General features: G+C 26.9%; 1 protein-coding gene across 2 annotated transcripts in view; it reads right to left on the bottom strand.

Moving 5' to 3' along the window:
* LOC129983636 (uncharacterized) overlaps positions 1-22,868 on the bottom strand; it is an 876,385-nt gene that overhangs the window by 409,896 nt on the left and 443,621 nt on the right. For both annotated transcript variants that reach the window (XM_056093174.1, XM_056093175.1), the window contains 2 exons: positions 20,691-20,864; positions 12,238-12,461 (listed from right to left, as the gene is read on the bottom strand). In XM_056093174.1, the coding sequence (XP_055949149.1) occupies positions 12,238-12,461; positions 20,691-20,769 (303 nt within the window). In that variant the 5' untranslated portion in view covers positions 20,770-20,864. The remainder of the gene's footprint in view (positions 1-12,237; positions 12,462-20,690; positions 20,865-22,868) is intronic.

Genomic DNA, 22,868 nt, shown 5'->3' with positions numbered 1-22,868 from the left:
GAACAATTGACGGCGAACTCAAGGACGCTGTGAAGGAATTCTGGGAACAAAGAATCCTTCGGCTCATTAATCAATGGGATCGGTGCGCTCAGGCCTATGGTGTATACTTTGAATAAAGTTTTCATTTATGCCCACAATGTCGTTTCGTACCTTTACATTTGAATACCTCTTGTAGAAACTTCTAGAAAATTTCATAATTAGTTGAGGGACTATAAAAAGCAAAAACTCAAAGAGTGAAGTCTCTATTTGGAATGTTGGTTTCAAACTAAGATTTGTATTTAATTACTGCTGAGTACTATTATGTTGCTGGTGTTAATTAATTAGCGAAACATTGGCAACTAATGTGTTGTTATGCAAGTGTGATTAGCTACGTACACCTCGGCTGTTCTTTTTTATTTAATTATTTTGCTACTTGTTTGATGCGATTTCTTGTGAAATAAACTATTGTTTTCCATTATTTAGCTTATCGTATTTATTTTAGCATACACCCATTGAATGCTTTTTCGTAACAAAATCTAACACCTAGTGGCATGTGGAATTTCATCGTGATAAGTAGCATTCGCAATTGCATATAATAAATCAGTGTAAGAGCTCGGATAGCCTGAGGTTGGATTCGCATCTCTTGTGTTGCAAACCCCACCCGGCCGAAGACTCTCCATGTGCGTGGTGGCTGGCGCACGCATAAATCTGTCGTAATCACAAAGTCCTCCATGTCGAGAGTAATACCACAGGGGCTACTGATTCAGAAGTGATCGTTCTCTGATTCAGGTCAAAATTACCATCTGTGGATGAATGAATGAAATACAAGAATGAAGTCCGCCCCATAAAAAGGGGTGTGATGTGTGAGTATGATCTTGGCCCTTGTTGGCTCTACTGAAAAAATAGTAGACGCTCATTCGGCTTAAATCGCTGACAGATAACTGTCAGTGGGCTCGTAAAATGCCATAAAGCACAATACAGCAACAACATAAATTAGAATAGGTGTGGCTAACTTATATAAGTATTTTTCTTCACCATTTGGCACATTTGACGAATACTATTTGATGTATCAAGGCGGATTTGAAAAACCAAATTTTTTTTTAAAACTTGGATGAATTTTGTAAAGATGAATTTATCTTGTCTTTGCATTTTGATAAAAACTTGTTGCTTAATCTCTTTGCTACTTTTATTTTTAATAAAAATTAGTGTAGTAAGAAAAAAAATTGGAAAATATTATGTCTATTTATGCCAAGCTTTAAAATATGCTATTATACAAAGGTTGTCACGAAATATGAAAAAACTTATTGTTCTATAATTTTAAAAACTTTCGAATAAAGAGCATTTCAATCTCTCGACTATATTAGCATTTAAACTATGAAGATTAAGAATATATATACCGTACAACACTTTAATTTATTCAGCATCCTATTAATAACATTCCCATTTTAATGACATTTATTAACAGATAATTTATACAGAATGTTGCAATTAAAAATTCCTTTTTTATCTTTTGCACATAATTATAAAAACGTTAATCTTCAGAGCAAAATATCTTTTTGTTCTTTATGCAAAAAAAGTTTCTGGCGTTTAGATTAAAAAATGAATGAAACAAAATTAATTTATTGCCTGGAGATATATTTCAATAATTTGTCTATTTATTAAGATTTTAAGTAACAGTTGTTTGAAAAAAAAGTATGATGTGGAATATATGCTTCAGGGTAAGGCTGTTAATGAGTGTTTTTCAAATAATATTTTTAAGCATTAATTTTGTAGTTTTTATTTTAATATTTATCAAGCTATTAACTTTATTATTGTAAGGTTATTTATATTAAATTTTCAATTTAAATAATGTTAATTTTATTAAAATCTCAACCATGAATGGGATGTTATTCGAATTTTGAAAACATGTTTGGTATAGTGAAAATGTGATATAAAATTTGTTAGTTACCTTTAGCAATATAGATGAAAGCAGGATAAAATTATTAATTCATTTTAATTTCCTCATACATTTTAGATTGTCTTCTTTTGTTGAGGTGAAAATAAATAATAAATACAAAATAAGGTAATAAATAAATAATAAAATTAATTTAAATTAATTTTCGGGGCATGTTTGAATAAATTTTCTTAAAAGCAGATTTTTTTATTTTAATTATTTTCTACATTTTATTTTACAGACCCTTAGCTTCTTAAGTTTTTTAACAAGTAGTATTACTAGTACAGATTGAAATTTAATAAGTACTTAACAGGTAATTAAGTTATTAACATATTTGAGTAGTATATTGACGTTTAAAATGCTCACTATTAAAATTAAATTTAAAATTTTAACTACACACTATTATATAAAAATGCACATATACGCCATTTCAAGCCTCTATCAAATATGGAATTGATTGAAAACTTAAACTGAATTTACTGTTTTTTTAAACAAATAACATGCAATTAAGGTAAATAAAAATTGTAATTATTTCACATAAGTTAACATGAAGAAAAACATATAAGTTTTAAAAAAAATATTTTAAAAAATGACAACATGATGTTTGTATTAAATTCTTTTAGATATATAAAATATTTTCCTACATTGATGAAGATGACAGTACCTAAAGTTGGCGAAAAGAGCATTCTTCACAGAATCATCATTAAATTAATTGTATTAGAACTTATAACGGAGAACAGAAGTGCTCAGTGTGTGAGCGAAACGAGACAAACGTCAGTTTTCTTTATTAAAATGTTGATAAAATGAAGAATATAAGTACTTATGTTGATATTTATTCTTTATTGTGAGAGTTAGAAGTATCAACATAAACTATTGCGGCAATTCTGTCAAAATTTATTAATTTTTTAGAATTGTTTATATATTGTCATATCAATATAAATATTGAATAAATTTATATATAAGCATTAAATCAACTTATTTGCTATTGTCTTTTCCATTTTTTCATATAGATAATTTCACTCTGTTGTACAGTTTCAAAATTGCTTAATATCCGTTTGAGTACAATTTAATCTAGAGAATGTAGAATTTGTGAAGAGCTGTTAATTTTATCTTTGATGGGAATTATGAGGCTTAAAAAGTATTACATCTTTCCTGAAGGTGCCTAATAGTATATAGAAAATTTTTGAAATACACTTTTCTACATCTCAACTCTCCAAAAGTATAACTTTATTTAGTATTCATAAGAAATATTAAAACAAAACTTAGCATTTCCGACAGGTCTACTATTACCATTATTAATAATTTGATTATTATGGAAGATATATGGAAGTATATCTTCCATATATCTTCAAAGATATATGGAAGTATATGGAAGATAATCAATGAGTAAGCAATATGCAAACATCGCAATAAAAATGTTTACTACAATTTAAAATCTTCTAAAATCTTTCATATAAAAATTCATTAAACAGGAATATACGACAATTTAATTTTTTCTCTAAGATTTTTAGAGTATAATTCATTTCAAAAGCCATTTAGAATAATTGTAAAATATCAATGCTCTATAGAACAGATATTGTAAAAGTAAATATTCAACGAAAAGGCAAAATGTTTACGGAAAATTAATTCAAAATACTGTGGAACATTGAACATTAATATATGTTCTCATTATCAAATGTTGCTATATCATTTCTAGGCTGCAATGTTCTTAAAAATCATAGAAGTTTTCACTCTGCTCTTAAATTAGATAAACGTAATCAGAGGTCGTTTCAATATTTTTTCGCGAATTTAAATAATATTTTAATTGCTAGGCAATAGGAAGAGGTATTTCTATTTGAAATACTGGATTTGAAAATTTATTTTCTTTATTAACATGGTTAAGATAAGAAGCAATTGCTAAGAATATCATATTTCGAATGGATATTCGGATTAGATAAAGTCGAATACAAAATTTCAAGTAAATATTCGATTTAGATAGAGTCGAATATAAAATTTCGAAATAGAATTTTCCAGAACAAGTTAAAACTAAATCCGTAAGACAGTTCCAAAAATAAATTATAAGACTGATAAACAGTCAGTAATGTGAATAGAATGTAATAGTCAAATAATTTATAAATAACAAAGTGTAAAAGTTTAGATGAAAAAATGCTATGAAAAAGTATGAATGAAATAGTTATGAAATAGTTTTTGGCATGGAGCATTTTACTAGAATACAAAGCAGTTGTTCATTTATTTTAATTATTTCATACATTTTAAATTTGAGATTTAAGGCTTATCAAAATCATTTCCAAGTGGGAATAAGGAATTCAAATTTGACTTCCTTAACGATTAATTTGTTAGTTCTGAAAACCTTTAAGAATTATTAATAATTGACATAAATAGCCAAATTTTGAATTTTCTAAATTAGGAAATAACTGAAAAGTTGTTTACGACAACCCATCTTTATAAACATGAAAATAATTAAGCAAAAGTTTGAAAAATTATTGATGTTTCCTTTAAGACATTCATTTTTGAAAATAATTCTATGAACAATCGGCGGAAAATCTCAAATGTGTTCTTAAATATGAATTAAGGCTTAATGATTTTTATCATGCCAATTTTTATGTGATTTAAATTTTAAAGTGCAATTTAAAACATTTATGATATTGAAACTAAGATATATATGAGTATATTTGGATATATACTTATAAGTACAAAACAATATAAGTTTTTTTATTGGGATATTTATTTTATTTAAAACACACTTGTACTTTAAAACAAAAAATTCCAAATTCCATTTTAATGAACAGAATGTCCGATCAAAATGTTACACAATATATGTTTTTTTCTTTCTCGAAAATCCATCATGAAATGCGAAAAGAATTTGAAAAAGGCATTTTCTGTACACAAATTGAGAAATTTAAGAAGGACCAAGCGCGTGGTTTTTGCGCACAAAATAATTCATTTCCTTATAAATAAGATTCTTTTTTTTTGTTATGAATAAATGGAAAAAACTGATGTTTCATTCTGACTTTTGAATAAATCTTTTCAACTGAAGAGTTGGAGACTTTTATCCAAAATTCCAGACGAGTAAATGGAGAAATTTATTGAGCAAAGAAAAGGTCGATGCTCAGTTTAGCTGCAAGAGAAAAAGAAATCGCGAATTATTCGGAAATAGCTTACAGCACATTTCGTATTCAACTGTGATGAAAAAAAGAAATGCTTTATTCGTAGTATAAAAGCACGCACCATAGTTAAAGTGTCTAAAATGTTTTCGATTCAAGAGTAGAATTGCTTTTATTTTTCTTGAATTTCCTTTGTATTTTAGTGCCTGCCTGAACTTGCAAGAATTTCATGATGTTTTTTTGAGTGTTATTGGATTTCTAAAAATATGTTTGAATTTATTATCGACAATACAAAATTTTTAAAAATATATAATTTGAAACAAAAATATTTTTTAGAAACACATTTTGTTTTAGTATCCCTTACTACAATATATTTCATTTTCTTACTGCCATAACATATAATATATCTGGGGATATATATTCTTTTCTCTTTAAAACAATATATATTCATAAATTATTTCAAATTTTTCAACATTACCAGTAGTGGAATTTGAAACAAAAGCGAGTCATAAATAGCATCTGTAATTATGCACAAGATGCTCACAAACTAATCATGAAAGAAAAAAAGGCTAAAAAAATAATTTTGAGGAATGTAAAGAATTGTTTACATGGAAAAATATCTTTGTTTGAAAATGGCAATTGTGGTTCCATCTTATTTTTTACAGTCATAACATATCATGATGCTGAGGAAAGATATTTTTTCCTCTTGAAAACAATATAAATTCATAAATTATTTCATATTTTCAACATTACCAATGGTGGAATATAATACAAAAAGAAGTCAGAAATAACATTTTTAATATACTATAGAAGATGTTTAAAAGCTAATCATGAAATAAAAAAGTCTAAAAAAATAATTTTGTGGAACGTAAAAAAAATGTTTACATTAAAAAATATTTTTGTTTGAAAATGGCAAAAGTGGATTCGTCTTATTTCTTACGGCCATAACATATAATATTGCTGAGGATAGATGCTTTTTTTTCTCTTTAAAACAATATAAATTCATGATTTATTTAACATTTTTCAACGTTATCAATGGTTTAATTTAATACAGAAGTGAGTAATAAATAATATCTTAAATACTGTATAAGATGTACACAAACAAATCAAGGCATGAGAAAAGCAGCTATAAAAAAATTTAGGAACATTAAAAATGTTTATATAAATAGATACTATTACTTCATAAGGGCAACAATGGATGCATTTTATTTTTTATTCATTAAGTATAAGGTATAAAATTATGAAAAAAAAGAATAATAAAAATCAAAAACTGGAGAAAAATTAAAAGGAAATCTACGATCGTAAATTTCCTCATGTGAGAAGATTATCATTTTTTAAGTCATTGTTTGTCTTAATTACTTTAAGTCAACCAGTTTAAACCGGTTTGAAATCTTCTCTATCGGTCTCTCTCTCACTCTCTCTCTCTCTCTCTCTCTCTCTCTCTCTCTCTCTCTCTATATATATATATATATATATATATATATATATATATATAAAGTTTCATTTTCAATTTTTCTAGCTGGAAAACAAAGTTTTGGTACTCGACCGATTTTGAGATGAAATAACAGCTATTATTTCATAGTTCTATGTGTCAACCTTTTGAAGGCGCATCTTCTGCCAAAGAAGCATACGTACTAATAAAGCAATACTTGTAAAAGCAGGTCAACCTTTTAAAAGCGCATGTCTTTCAAAGAAGCATAAATGATAATAATAATGCAATACTGGTAAAAGCAGGTAAAAAATATATGCGATTAAAATATGATGATGAAAGTTGTCATTTATGTTTTATTCATTATTTAAGCGATTTCGAGCTTCAATATTTATTGCTCACGCTATTTCGAGCTTCAACATTTATTGCTTAGGCGATTTCGAGCTTCAAAACCCCCTAACCAAAACAACATCATGTTCGTTTCAAAGATATATAATAAATATAAATATATTGCCGCATTGAAGAAAGACAGTCGAATTTCCGTGGCCGAATGGTCATGGCACTAGTCCTATAATCAAGAGACCTTGAATTCGAACCCGCTAAAGACGATGGGATTCATAGTATGTGTAAATATTTAATTACTTGATTTTATGTTTTCCTTTATTTCATGTTCCAGAAGATTCCGGACATTTCTTTAGTTTACCAGTCAAGTGTTCTGGACCCTTCTTACTGTCTCCAGAATAGTATTCTGGAACTTTCCTTGCTATTATAAAAGCAGAGGATTCATCAGTTACTGTATTCTCAGTTCAGAGTTCAGTTAATAAATTGGTTTAGCTCTACCTCTTGTGTGTGTCATTGAGTTCTATACTATAGTTCTACGTGACAATATATATATAGATAGAAATAACATAATAATATATATAAAGACATGATAATAAATCCGCCGTTGAAATTTGGATGAATTTGCGATTCAGACACTATCTCAGATCGAAAAAATATTTCAACTGCGTCTGAATATGTGTTTTATAAACATAATAAATAAAAAAAGAGAATATATGGTTGAACAGAATGTAGTACAAAATCTTTATATTAAAATTATAGAGCTTTATCAAAGTTTAGAGGAAAATAATCAAGGAAAAATATGATGTTCAACTCTGTACATCAAAGCGCCATAAGTACAAACGCGACGTGCTGCATTAATGAATTTCAGATCACGCTTTTATCAACAGAATCATAAAGGTGTACCCAATTTTGTACAAAATTCATTCTTAACTGATTATCAGTATGTCTGTTTATGTGTGTGCATTCCAATGGATATTTCAAAAGCGTAATGAAAGAGATAAATTAATATCGGTACATCATAATGACATTAAATGCATATTTATTTTTTTCGTAACTGGTCTATACATACATTTAAAATAAATTTTTAGTTCACTTATTTATTCTACAAAGCTAAAGAAACTAGCGGGAGTGGTCCCTTAAAACTACCCCGCATACTCTAATAAAAATGTTGTCCCAGGGAACGCCATGCATGGTCTTGACGTACAATAATTATAAAATATTAACCTTTGGTACAAATTTAATTAATTCCTTCCATGATTAATACCTAGCTAGTGTTGATAGTATCCGAAATTCGAATTTGTGTTCTTCTTAACCGATTGGAACAAAAATTTGACACATCACTACACTTGTAATCACAAAATCCTCAACCAAATTTAATATATTTAAATCTCAGAGTTTTTTGTTATCACATTTACGCGGTTCTAAAAGGTACAGACCGACAAATGGCCAATCCCTTTTTGGATTTGATTCTAATTTTTACATTTTGTGAGCACCAAATCTTATTTATCTAGCTCTCTTCGTTTTGTAGTTATCGTGTTAATTAACGTTCTAAGACCTGACCAAATTTCGAATCGTCGATTCAAAGCGTTTTAAATTTCCTTCGTCGATTCAAAGCGTTTTAAGTTATCCTTGTCGCCGAATACGAAACAGACAGACGGACATTTTCCAAAAATGTTTTTTTTCAAGCTCAAAGAGGTCTAAAATGAAAAGATTTGTGAAAATCTCGAATTCGAATTGTTTACTATATTTTCTCTATACTACATATACGAAAAAATAAAAATGAACCATATTGTGTTAGTGTATTAGAAACTGAGTTGCCTAGTAATTAAAAAATGTTATTATGCTGTACGAGCAACATTTTTTATTAATTTTAAATTGTACTGCAATCATTTTATGCTTTTGTCCATATTAGAAAAAAAAATGTCTTTAAATTTCAGAATAAAATCCTAAGTTTTTCTCCTATATTCCTTAATATGTATTTACACATATTTTCATATGTTTCCTAATATATCCGTAATAAGGCCATATAACCAATATTTAATTTGTGAATATTTTGAAATATCTTTTCAAATTTATACTAAGTCACACTTTGAAATGAAATCTATTTAATTATCGGTGTGTTACTGATAATAATATATCTTTGTAAGATTTCCTTAAGAGTGCTATTTAATATTTTAAAAATTCTTTAAACTGTCCAATTCTGGTAAACAATAATACATTTTAAATTTACATTTAACTATTAATATTAATTATTCGCATCATTAAAAATCTTGGATTTAACTCAGCTCTTGATAGGAAAACTCAAAGTCCAATTATAATAAAACTTAACCTCATTCACATTTTACAAATATGTCTAGACATTTTCCAACAGACTAACAGGTCTGGCTAATTCTTTTTTCAATGAATTAACCAATGTGGTCTAAGCAAATGTTTGTCATTACATTTGCTCAGACCACACAGCACTTACAAATACTATTACACAAACTGCTTATTCAAAGCATGACTTAGCCTCCTTCGTGCCAAATATTTGGCCTCATTAAAAACTGCTGTTTATTAAAACCCTTTATTTAAACTGTTTTTAAATATGAGAAAATTTCTTTTGAATGTCTGAATTTTCGCTGTGATAAAAAGAGAAGAGTTGAAAAGAAATCGTTATGAAGCTGAGTGATTTAGTTGAAAATATCTTATTTTTGTGTACTTAAGTTTAGATTTAAGGTGTATTAAAATTTTATATTTATTCAACCTAAGAAATGAAAACTTCTTTTCATTCCTAATGCAATTATAAATATTCCTTTTTCTATGCGTTCTATTCTTTTTGAAATGAGAACCAAATATTTAAATACTTTAAAATAAGTCAACAATATAATGAGGTCCAAAAAGTCAAATCAAATTTATCCATTCTATCTATATATTAACTCGAACCTGTTATGCAGAAAATGCTCAACGATGAATCATAGTATTAGTTGTTGAGCATTGAATACATTGTTTGCTATTTTGTCTTATAAGCCTCTATGTGAAAACAATTAATTTAATGAAATTAATTTGATGAAATTCTATCTACTCTCTCTAGAATTTTAAAAACACCCATTACGTTTCCCAATATAGATAAGAATGGTTTTTAATATGTCAATTACAACAAATAAGGGCCAAAATCTTATAATCTATAAAAATAAGTCAACAATATAATGAGGTCCAAAGAATCAAATGAAATTTATCCACTTTATCTATATAATAACTCGAACCAATTATGCAGAAAATGCTCAACGATGAATCATAGTATTAGTTGTTGAGCCTTGAATACAATGATTGTTATTTTGTCTTATAAGCCTCTATATGAAAACAATTAGTTGAATGAAATTAATTTGATGAAATTCTATCTACTCTCTCTAGAATTTTAAAAACACCCATTACGTTTCCCAAGATAGATAAGAATGGTTTTTAAGTTGTCAATATAGATAAGTGTATTTCCCAATATAGATAAGTGTTTTTAAGTTTAAATAAGGGCCAAAATCATCAGAATAAATTGTTAATGTTTTTATGTTTCAATTTTGGTTAGTTTATAGTTACTAGTACAAATGGTTTATATGTCATCATTTCAATTACTGCTACATTTTCAGACAGACGAGAAGGAAAGATTTATATTCAACATATGAAAAATTGCTAAATATTTTCTGGTGAGTGAAATAAATTTAAAATATAATGGTTTGTACAAGTCAATTTTCATGAAATTATTATAAATTGAGATTAATATGAATGTGATAAATTAATCCAGATAAATTCTGTTTACTATTTGAGATTGTAACTAATCTGGGATTCTGGATAATTATTTCAAATATAGAATAACTCAATCGCGATTAAACTATCGTTTATCCTTTTGTGATGCTTGTTTGTTAAATAAAAAACAGCAAAAATAGACTTTATTCTTTTTTAAGATATTTTCCTTTTAGTTGTCCATTTATTTTCACAGGAATATCTTAAATAACATTTCAAATTTATCATCCATAATCACTGAGTTTGAATACTCAGTAGAATCTAGAACACAACAATTCTCTAAGTTAAATAATCTTGAATTTTAATTTTAAGACATTAAAAAAAGGGGTAATCTGTTTGAAAAAAATTCAGATGAGATTATATTTATTCAGTGACCTTGGATAATTGTATCAAATATAGAATAATCTAACTAAGGTTAAAATACTTCTCTAACCGCTTTGTAATGTTTGTTTACTAAGCAAAAATAGACGTTATTCGTTTTAAGATATTTTTCTTTAATTTTCCATTTATTTTTTAGTAATATCTTTAGTAAGGTGTATGTACACACTTGAATCTTCGAAAATCGTTCAAAATATCGAATCTTTTTTTATTGCGTAATAATGTTCTCTGATCCTTTAGCTTTCAAACGATACCAAAATGTTGTCAATATTCGAAATATTTCTAGAGTTATAATTATTTTTCTTGAGGTACTTTCATTAAAAACTATAGTTACGGTGTTTTTAAAACTCATTTTATGAAGAATGATATTTTTCCACTATGTTGCTTCATTCAAACAACAATAACTCAACAAGAAATGAACCAAGTAGAGTTATTTATATATCAAAATAATCTGTCTGAAATAGCGGATGTTTTGTGCCTCAATCAAAGTTATATTTATAGAAATAAATTTTTAATAGCTGTTTAAATGTTAAAATGACAGAAAAAAATCTCGCTTTTTCTATTCATCGTTGATGAATTTTTTTTAAAAAAAACTATACATTTTTATAACTTGTTTGAGGCAGACAACATGCAGACTAATATTAGGCATAATTTCCAACTAGAATTGTGTGTCTGTACAAATTAGAATTTAAGATATGTTTCAAAAAATAGGCTAATAAGCTCATTAAATATTATTTAATTAATTAATAATTAGAGTAATATGGTCTTTTCTCACTGAAATGAGTTTAAACATATATTAATTACCTACTGGGACAAAACTGGATTTTAAAGTTAAAATTTAAAAAAAAAACCTTCAAGTGTGTACGTACACCTTAAACGATATTTTCAAATTTATGATCCATAATTGTTGGGTTTGGATACACAGCTAATCTAGAGCACAATCATTCTCAAAGTTACATAATCCTGAATTTCTATATTTAGACACTGAAAAAATAGGTAATCTGTTTGAAAAAATTCAGGTTTTTCTTACAAGAATAATTGAAACTTTATATAACAAAATTTCATATAGCTGTGTCTTTCTTCTTAACACAAATAAATGCATTGAGGGTTTTATAATTCCTAGGTTTCTACATATATTCAATTGAGAAGATACCTAACATATTGCTCCCACAGCATATGGATATTGTGAAATGTATGTTTGATATTGTCCAGTATCATATGCATCGAGAAATATCGTGAAAACTATATTGCACAATATACAACATTATTTAGGAAAAATACAAAGAAATATTGAGACTTACATCCACGTCAATGCCGGTTTGTGGGAACTTCTTGAGAGGCGGGTCAGATCCCGGTACGTATCTAAAGAACTCCCCCATGTTCTTGTACCACTTGACAGCATATAGCGTCTCGTTGCCTAACTCGTAGGCACACTTTAGACGCACGCTGTCACCCGTCACCACGGGGTTGGGAATATGCAGCATGTTAATCCTAAGAGGGATGTGAGACCTAGAGCTCGAACAACCTGTATCAAGAAATATATATGTTAGCTGTTGAAATATCGTCTTATTGCGAAAATAATTTATAATAATGTAAACTTCAAGTGATGTTGGCATGATAAATATACTAAATATCGTTAAAAATAGAAATAAAATAAAAATAAACATTAAAAACCAAGACAAATTTCTCTCCAGCCCTACCATAATCAGCAAAACCGACACATTTCCATAGTAGGGACGATACATTGAAACTTTGAATGATCTTGCACATTGCACAGGAGTATTTAATAGTTTGTAAAAAAGTAGAGGAATTAGAAACGCTGGTGAATATCTGAGTCAAAATCATTGGAAAGACTTATGGGGACACACATTGCTCAGAATATTTAATAGTTTGTAAAAATTGCAGAAAACACTGGTCAATACTTGAATCAAAATCATTGGAAATATCGGATCATTGGATTATCATTGGATCACATAAGGATATTTGCAATTAAAGATAGTAGAATGTGTCATAATTACATAGTAAATTAAGCTAAGTTCTCAATTCCTCACCTCTCAATGATGGAAAGTGGTCACACAAAACCAAACCTAACCATATAATTTCTGAATAGTTTCGTGGCCGAAGAGAGAAAATGCACTCTCGAATTTTAAACTTCACTTTATTTCATTCTGGGGGGCATAATTTATGTACAAACAAGTATTGACAAGGCACGTCACTTCACAGAACGACACAAGAGCGAATGAAATATTTATCCCCAATGATAATCCAATGATATATGAAGGGATTATATACTGCGAGACTGATAGGGATTTCTTTACACATGTCGATTTAAGTAAAGGAATTATAAAGATCTTTTAAAAGAATGTGTTTCGATCAACAAATTTTTATCCCTTCAGTGAAGCGTAGGAACTTGTCGGTTTCAACAATTTTGCAGAGCTTCCGTTACATTAACTAAATAAAAATGGCGAACTGGATCAGGAAATAAAAGAACATTTTAGAAGAAGTTAATATGAGTTAAATTAAGATAAAAATTAGAAAATTAAGTAGAAATTAGATTTTAAAATATCATAATAATTCTTATTCAAAACTGGCAATAAAATTCTACTATTCACTTTCAACTCATAAATATAATTATCGTGGCAAGAATGAAGGAGCAATAAAATAAAAAAATGAGTTGTTTTATTTTGTGGAGAAGCTGTCAAAATCTTGAATTAAGACACATGTCTCAAGTTAAGTTTCTAGTACAAGAGGCAGTAAAAGAAACGCCCCACTTCCACATCTTCATAGAGATGGAAAATATTTTGAATTATTGCTGCAGATATTTATCCACGCTCCGTAACTCTCAAACTCCGACTCAATATATTACTGACATTTTTCCTTCAGGATTCCAGAATAAATGGATAAAGTTGGTGGAGGCAAAAAAATATCAGTATGCTTCGCAGACACTCGCGCGTTTCTCAACTTCAAGGATTGATTTGAAATTTGCGAAAAACTGAACAAAAAGGAAAATTTAATACACAGGCGAGGAAACAGCACAGTGTACAGACTGTCAATTCAAGACACCAAGAATTTCATATGCTGGTGTTTTTTCGAGAAATATTTCTTCTGTTCCTTGTTGTGATCATGTGAAGACTTGATATTAATTTCGTTATGAGCTCAAGGATATGCTAAAGAAAAGGTATAAAACAGTACTCGCTGATGTTGTGATTTGAATTTTAGATATTTTCATAAAACAGGTTCAAAAAACAGGTGAAAATACATAGATTAGTAGCAAAGGAAGCATCAACAGGTTCTGTAGTCGAATTGATCCCTTCGCTTATAAAGATGCATCTGTTACTGGCAACAAATTATTAAATTTAATATTTAAATCTTAAATTCAAAGTAATTCTGAAATGAAGTGAAAAAAAAAGAAATTAAGTGAAAGGGGAATTACTTCAAAATCTCAAGTGCTCTTTATGTTATTAAAGAAATTTAAATAAGTATAAGTATCTCAAATAGTATTTGCTATCTATTTAGGAGATTAGATAAATTCGTAGGTGAAGTGATAAATGAAGAAAATTTTCTTTTTTGTTTCTTAATCATTACATATTTAGTACAAATATGATATTTTATTTCCTTTCATTCAAAGAAAGAAAGTATATTTTAAAAAAATCGATTTCGAGAGTTTAATTAATTCTTCTTGTTTTAGGAGTATTTGAATTTTAAAAAAATAATATTTTGAAATTTTATCTATCTGTTTTTGACGTTATGAAACATTATTATGAATATTTATGATATCTGCTTATGAAATTTTTTCTATCTCTACAATCCCATAAAGCAATTATCTGTATAAATGAAAGTGGGACTATAGTATTTTCATTAAAAATATGGGTTCCTGTCAAAGTTTAAATTTAATCTTCCAACAGAAGTTGCTTGTCTATTCTTCTTTCTTGCATATGTGAATATAATAAGTCAAAATTGCACAGATCTAAATGAAATTGTTTTTAAAGAAAAAAAAAATTGTTTTGAAAGGTCTACATTCTTAGTGATAATTGCTTAATAAAACTCTCTGAAGTAAACTTTAAAATATTAACAATATTTTGATTTTATGTGGTAATAGGAAAGGGATCCAATTGATTTTAACGAGAAGATAGCTTTTTCTAAATTATGAATTGATATTATCCTAAACACATATCCTGAGTCATTCTATTAAAAAAAATATTCTTTTTCATTTTATCACAGGTGATTTTGAGTTATCTTTTTAAATAAGAAACATAATCTTTTTAAAATGAACTATAATTCTTTCTTCATTTCCATATTGTGAAACTTTGAAACAGGTTGCATGTAATTTGTTTGAGAAGCAGCTTTTCTGATCAAACATTTTATCTTATTTTACACTTCTTTTATTGAATTCATCTCCTTTAAATTAAATCACCTTTAAATTCAAACTTTGAGAATTAAATGAAACTTTAGTTTGTATATTTAAAATTAATTTTAATAACCAATCTTACAGAATGATTCGAAGAAATTTAATTTTTTAAAGTAATTTTTTGCCATTATTTTTATTATAAACCAGTTAGATAGAAAATTCATTGTAACAGCGTCTAATGAATTTGAAACTTTTCTTTCTAAGAACTTCTCTTAGTAAAGGCAAATCATAAAAGAGTAAAAAAATAAATATTGCAAACAATAAAATAAACATGCTGACCACTGCTTTCCGAAAAAATTATTAAAACATTATTAAAAATACTATTTAAATTCTTATCCGGTGTACATTTTATATTATATATGTTTGTATATTGTATAATGTATTTATATTTTACTTACTGATTGGATAATAGCTACAAATTCATAAAGTATGTAATTTTTTCTTTTAAAAGTTCTTCGCTAATAGTGTATTCCAAATAATTCGTCATTGTTAGGTTCTTGATTTAAATTATAATCATTATTTAGGACATTTACTGTACTATCATAAGATATCCCATATTAATATTTCATCAAAAACTGAATTTATAAATATCTTAGAAAATTTAATTGGAAATTGAATATTAGTATATCTGTTGCTTTGAATACATTCTGTTTTGTAAAATATATTAGAATCGATTATATTTTGTCATTGAAAACAAATTATTAATAATTTAACAATAATTAAATAATTTTTATGTTTGTGTCTGTTATTAGATAATTTTTTTCATAAAGTAATTTTATGAAATAATTTATGGTTCTTTAAAAGAAAAGATTTTGCATTAAATATTTGAAGATTAATATTAATATTTAAAATGATTTTTTTTGTTGATTTTATGCAATTATATAGAATTATGTCAATTTTTAAAAGTAAAAGAAATCTTATTTTTTAAATTTTACTTCGCAAATGCCACAGGAGATTCATGGTATATATTTCAGGTTAAAAATTAATATCGGATAAATAAATTAAAATTAATTACTTTCATTGAATTTCATTTTCTTTTCCTAACAACGCTTACAATTTAAAAAAAATTATTCATTTGAGACCTAAATGGCTTATGAGTTTAATACTAATTCTTTTAATTTGATAGCAAAAACTCACATTTTACAATGTAAAATAATTCAGTAGTAAGCTATATATGATAAAATACTTAGAATTAAAAAAAATGTAATCTCTAACAATCATTTAAGAAAGCGAAATAAAAATATTCCTCTATTCAAATTTGTCGTGTTTACTTATTAGTTATAAAAATTATATAAATTTTGAGGTAAAAGTTAATTTGAAATTCTATAAAACGTGAGCTGTAATAAAAATATATGAAAGGAAAAAAATTAAGAACGAAGGAAATAACTTTCAATCAAGAGAAAGTTATTTTTTGAATCAGAGAATTTTATTATTAACGAAATTTTCAGTAAAAACTATAAAATTACAAAAAGCTTTATTATAATGAATTTTTTTAAATTAATTACTCTTTTTGCCGGATTTTTTTTTTTTAATTTGGTATTTCTTATTTAAGCATAAAATATTATTTGAAAACAATATACAAGGTTGTTATAATAAAAGTGCAAGTATTTTCAGAAAAATTATTTACAATACATTAAAGAAACTTGATATTTGTAATCTTTGCAGCATGGAGAAATAAATTGCAAAGTAAAAAATAATTTGATTTTATTTTTTCGATAAGAAGCCTTTTTTAATGACATTATATTGTACATTGGAATTAAAAAATGCTTTAATTTGTAAAAAAGACATGTAACGAATTATTAGAATATGTGATAAAAAGGTAAGCTGAATTGTTGGAAAATTTGCTAACTATGTAAACCAAATTATTAGAATATGTTCTAACTATGTAAGACGAATTATTAGAATATGCGCTCAATATACAAACCGAATTATTAAACTATGTGCTCAATATGCAAGCCGAATTATTAAACTGTGTGCTCAATATGCAAGCCGAATTATTAAACTATGTGCTCAATATCCAAGCCGAATTATTAAACTATGTGCTCAATATGCAAGCCGAATTATTAAACTATGTACTGAAGTTGCATATGTCTAATCAAATGTTGCAGACTCAAGACAGAATAATGCACAGAAGCCCTTAATGTTTTCTGGTAAATTTTAAGGACATGTCTACTAATGCTGTTTTTAAAATGAACAACAGAATTATGCTTGTTGTTAAAGACTATCTCTTTTAAACATTCGTACAATCAAAAGTCATAAAGATTCAGACTGAAAGAAAAGGGTCGTCACGTATTTCGGAAATACCTTCAAATTATACTATAATCACTAAAAAATTCTGAAGCATTTGTTTAACAGATTGAATAATGTAAGATTCCATCTTGCATAAGCATTGTTGAATATTAGTATTTTCTTTCTTGCAAAGATTTGTTCGATTCACTGTTCTATGGTGCAAGTATTATTTTTTTCCATTATATTCTAAATAGTCTTTTCTTTAAAAGACCTTCAAACATTTGCACCTTAATTACAACGACCCTGTATTTAAAGTCACAAAAATTCAAAATTATGGAATTATATTAAATATTTTATACTCACTATATTTTATGACAAGAATATTTATGATTCAAATAAAGGTATTGTGTAAAAAGAATGTTATAATAAAAACAAATGTAAAATATTTCATAAATTATTTCAAACTTTTTTTACATTATGGATCCTTAGATTGATTGCAATAAAATTAAGCTGAAGAGCCTAGAAAGATATTTGGATTGCGAAAATATTCACAGGACCTTTTATTTTTTTCTTTCACTTTTCGTAACACTTGAGAAAAAAAGGGGAAACGAAGATTAATGGATTTTACTAAAGTTTCTTAAATTTTTTAATTAGGATCCTGCCAATCTCTATCATTCGTTTTTAATGACTTTTTTTAATTTACAGGTATGCAAAGTATATAAAGAGAAAATATATTAATCACCAAAAAAAAAATAGAACTTCTAGACTTTTATCAATTTAAACATGTTCACATTTATGAGTTCGGGCAGAAACATTCTACAAAACATATATGAATACATATTAGATTAGGAACACAAACTCAAATAATGAAATGTGTACATGATCTTTATTTTTTTATGCAATTTAAAAGTTTCGGCAATACTATGATTCTGGGATGTACAAGCTTTTATCAGAATTTTAGAAATACATGAAAAAAAAAAAGAATTTTACAGAAAGTTTAAAATTGCCCAAATAAATAATCAAAAAGTAGAAAAAAATAGCAAATAATATATTATATGAAAATGGAAAATAGTAAATATTCTTTTAGATTATTCGATATGCTGAATACGGCAATGCAAGCACAAAGATGACAATGGAAATCTTCAGTAAATTTAGTTTCAAATATTAAACTCGATGGGCTTAAATTTCAATCTTGATTTGAGAACATCTAAAAAATTTTGTGTAAAAGGATTTCATATATCTTTTATCAGTATTAAATTTGTATGTGATAAGATTTATCAAATAAGGAGACAGCGAGAACTGTTCAGTCCGGGATATGAGATTCTTCAAAAAAAAATGGTTTGTACATTGATCATATTTGTGATTTCTATTGATAACAACTGAATAAATAATATAAATATTATAAAAATCTTTTAAATTATAATACAAATTATTCAACATTATAATGAATTATAATGTTAATAATAGAATAGAAATATTCTAAAATTGCCTTACTTATAATAACATAAAGCTTCCGTAATTCTTAATAGCGATAATGCATGACTTCAATTGTCTGCTTGATTAAAAGATTGTCGCGGGAATTCAAGAATTCGCTATGTTCATGCCAATACTAACTGCTGACATAGATGAATACAGGTCAGCAAATTTCATGAAAAGTTAGCAATCTTTTCTCTGCTCCATCTTCACCTAGCCAGAATAAGTTTGATTATTTTGAAGTTGTGAAGAGAGAATATGAAGGAAGAAAATTCACATAAGTTTAAGCCTTCTATTTATCAACTCTTTTCACTGGGAACTCCTTTTAACATTGCCCTAACAGTTTATTTCTAAGCGTATATATATGTATTCATACAACTTTAAAAAAACTCCAAATTTTGCAGAGAGTTATAATTTTTGTTGTTCCAATCAACAACACACATTTCTAAGAAAATCGAGATTTTTTTTTCTTCTAAACTCCTCGATTTTATGAATCATAGTATCATGTTTCTTTCTTATGAATCATAGTATCATGTTAACCAAAAAGGCACCACAACTCTGTGATTACAACTGATCAATGGGGGAAAAACTTCAGGTAAATTAATGAGGGAAAAAAACTCCAGGTAAATCAATGAGGGAAAGAAACTCAAGGATAAAAATGCATTAAAAAGTCAATTTTGCAATGTAGCTGTCAAATCAACGCTTGATTATTCATTCAACTTTGATCAACAAGAGTGGAAGTTTTTCAAAAAAAATTAATGTGTTAAGTATAGATTATTAAATATGACTTTAAGATAGAGGAAGTATATCAGCAAATAATTTTCATATACGTAAGTTTTTTAGCTGGCGCATTTATTGACTGAACATTTACTGAAGCGCCAACTGAACTTATCGACAACAACTGAATAAATAATATCAAAATTATTACAAAATATTGAAAACTAAAATATTTATAAGCAATTTTATATTTCAGAGAAATATAATACAATACAAGGCCTTAATTCTTTACGTCAATTAATGTATATTTCGACCAGATTTTTATGATTATCTTTAATAGTGTAGAAATTATAAAATGGACTACGGGTGGATACCTTGAGTATTCTTTTCATCTGATAAATCAAACTTTCAGAATCTTATTCATATCTGTAAAAATTTTAGCATTTCACTGTACATTTTGATAGTAAAATTTTCTGTGAGACTTTATTATTCACAATCTACATATACTGTGAATCATAAAGTAATCATGTGATAAACAAATGCTGCTTAAAAATTTATCTTTTAGTTAAAAAGATGATAGAAGTAAAATCTTCCCAGGTAGCACAGCCAGTTGCACAATATTGTGCGATATCATATGATATTAATCAATATACCACAATATTATACAATATTGTGAATATTAATCAAAGTCATAATTTTTTTACAGTATTTTATAAGTTCCTAGGGTTGTGAATTTTTGACAGAAATTGCTGATTTCTCTGAATGAACTCCTTCCAACAAGGCTACATTAATGTTAAAAAAAAAAAGTAAACCTTCATTCATTTACAATACACGTCATTTGCAACTTTCTGATTTGTTCTGAAACATTGAGTTGAACACCTATGAGTTACATCCTCTATAATAACAAAGAGGTAGAGGTCTACTTACTGATAACAGGTACAGAAGATACAAATAAAAACAGCAGATGCTCAAGAATGTGAGCCGTGAATGGTGGGTCTCTGATCATTTCTCATCCAGGTTGGTAGAAGAGCACTTCTAACACGTCTCGAGGATTGGACAATCAGTTCACTACGGGCTTCCTCTTGCAGTGGAGAGTTTTATCTGCAAGCAAAGAAATAAATAATTTGATTAAAGCTGATGCAGTCATACAAAACAAGATACAGAACATTTCCTGCATGAGAAGTTTTATTTCGTTTGTTTGTTACAGAACTTATTTTGAGAGAAATAGCAGATATTATTTTTAAACAAATTCTATTCCTGACTGAAAATATTATATGCAATAATAGAATAGAATAAGTCTATTAATAAATGCATTCGAAAAATATTGAGGTTAGTTAAAATGCACAAAAATGATTTAAAATATAGAATGACAACCGCAGAAAATAATAAAGAATACAAATATCTGCCATCAAAAGAATTGAAAACAGAAATGTTATGAAATTTCGAAGAACTATATAAATTTGAGCTTAATTAACATCAAAAGAACGAGAATGAGAAATAGTTTTAAATTGAAAGTTTTTGTATTTATTTTTTAATTGTCATTGAGGAAAGAGAAAACAAAGCAGCATTCAGTTTAAAATTTCATACTATTTTTTGTTCAGGTACTTTAAAAAAAAAGAAAAAAAAAGAATATTAAGTCAAAATTTTTGTTTTAATATTTCAGCTGCCATCAAATAAATAAGTAAAAGAAAAGCTTTTAAATTTTCTATTACATGTGAGTTTGTGTTTAGCATTTGTGAATTTTTGTTTAGTGCTATGTTAGACTAGTACTGGAAAATTAAGTTCTATGTGACATTTTTTCAGTTGCATAAGAGCTATAAAGATATTGAAAGAATTTACAAGATGCATATTACATGATCCAAACCAATTAGATTTAGATATCAATATTTCAATTAACATTAAATCGAATCCGTACAAGTTAAGATAACATATAATTAAATTTATTGATACTATTTATTAAGTGAATTTGATGTCAAATGATAGTATCTTGTTGGAATTTTTTTTACAAAATGTATGTTTCAGAGAGTGAGTAATTTTGATAATTAATATTCTTACTTTCTCAACAATATAAATGATGAATAATTATTTGAATCAGTAAACTTATAGATTAAAAAGTTTCATATTTTATCTATATAGTGTGTCAAACATGATAACGAACATGATGAATTTTAAAATTTGATATAAGAGCATTTTTTTTATAAATTTTTAATTAAATTTTAGTTAAAAGAAATATGTACAGTAAAAAATTAAAATGGTCTAGTACCTTAGTTTTAAAATACTATCTTCTACCTCAAGCATTTATAAATGATTGATTTCACCATGATAAATCTAAAGCTATTAGCACTTTAAGTCTATATATTTGCTTTTTTGACAACTTAAACATTTATTAACTACACGGACATTAAAAACATATAGAGCATTAATTGTAACTTAATTATCAAATATTTAATTTTTAAACTTTTAAAGTTAGCCATATTGTGCCAATTGGATGATGCTCGGACGAAGAATTTTATTTTACTTTGTTTCATTGGCAATTTCTCCACTCATATATTCATGGCTGAAATAATTGCAAAATTTTACTTAAAAAAGTAAGCTCCATTTTTCTGCTATTCATTCAGGTTGAGTCGTGAGACTTTACATAGAATTAATTTAGACCAGTCACTGGTCGCCTCGAGAAAGAGTAATTCCTGGATTAGATTAACTTCCATAAAGTAGAGAGTGAAGATATTGTCTGAAATCATTTAAGAGATATGAATCTTTATAAGTCGGTCGGTTTCGATCTCTAAAGCATTTTTTTCTTTAAAACATTAGTGAGCCAATACTATTATTCACAATATAATTAACAGAGGAACTAAATCCAGAGACTTCATAATTTTTTAAGCAATGCATTCATTGAATGAAATAATATGAAGTATAATTCTTTAAATCAGTATTTTTTTTTTTTTACTTTTTACTCTGCGTCTATCTAAATTAGTTTAGAAATTACCTGTTAAAAACTATTAGAGTGAATTTACCTAAATAATAATCCTCATAAATATTTTATATATATTCATAAATCGCTGATACTCATCCATTATTACTTTTTAGTATAATGTAATGACTCTA

This window comes from Argiope bruennichi, chromosome 9, assembly GCF_947563725.1.
Source record: "Argiope bruennichi chromosome 9, qqArgBrue1.1, whole genome shotgun sequence".
Lineage (NCBI taxonomy): Eukaryota > Metazoa > Arthropoda > Arachnida > Araneae > Araneidae > Argiope > Argiope bruennichi.
This window is presented reverse-complemented; position numbering and strand designations above follow the sequence as displayed.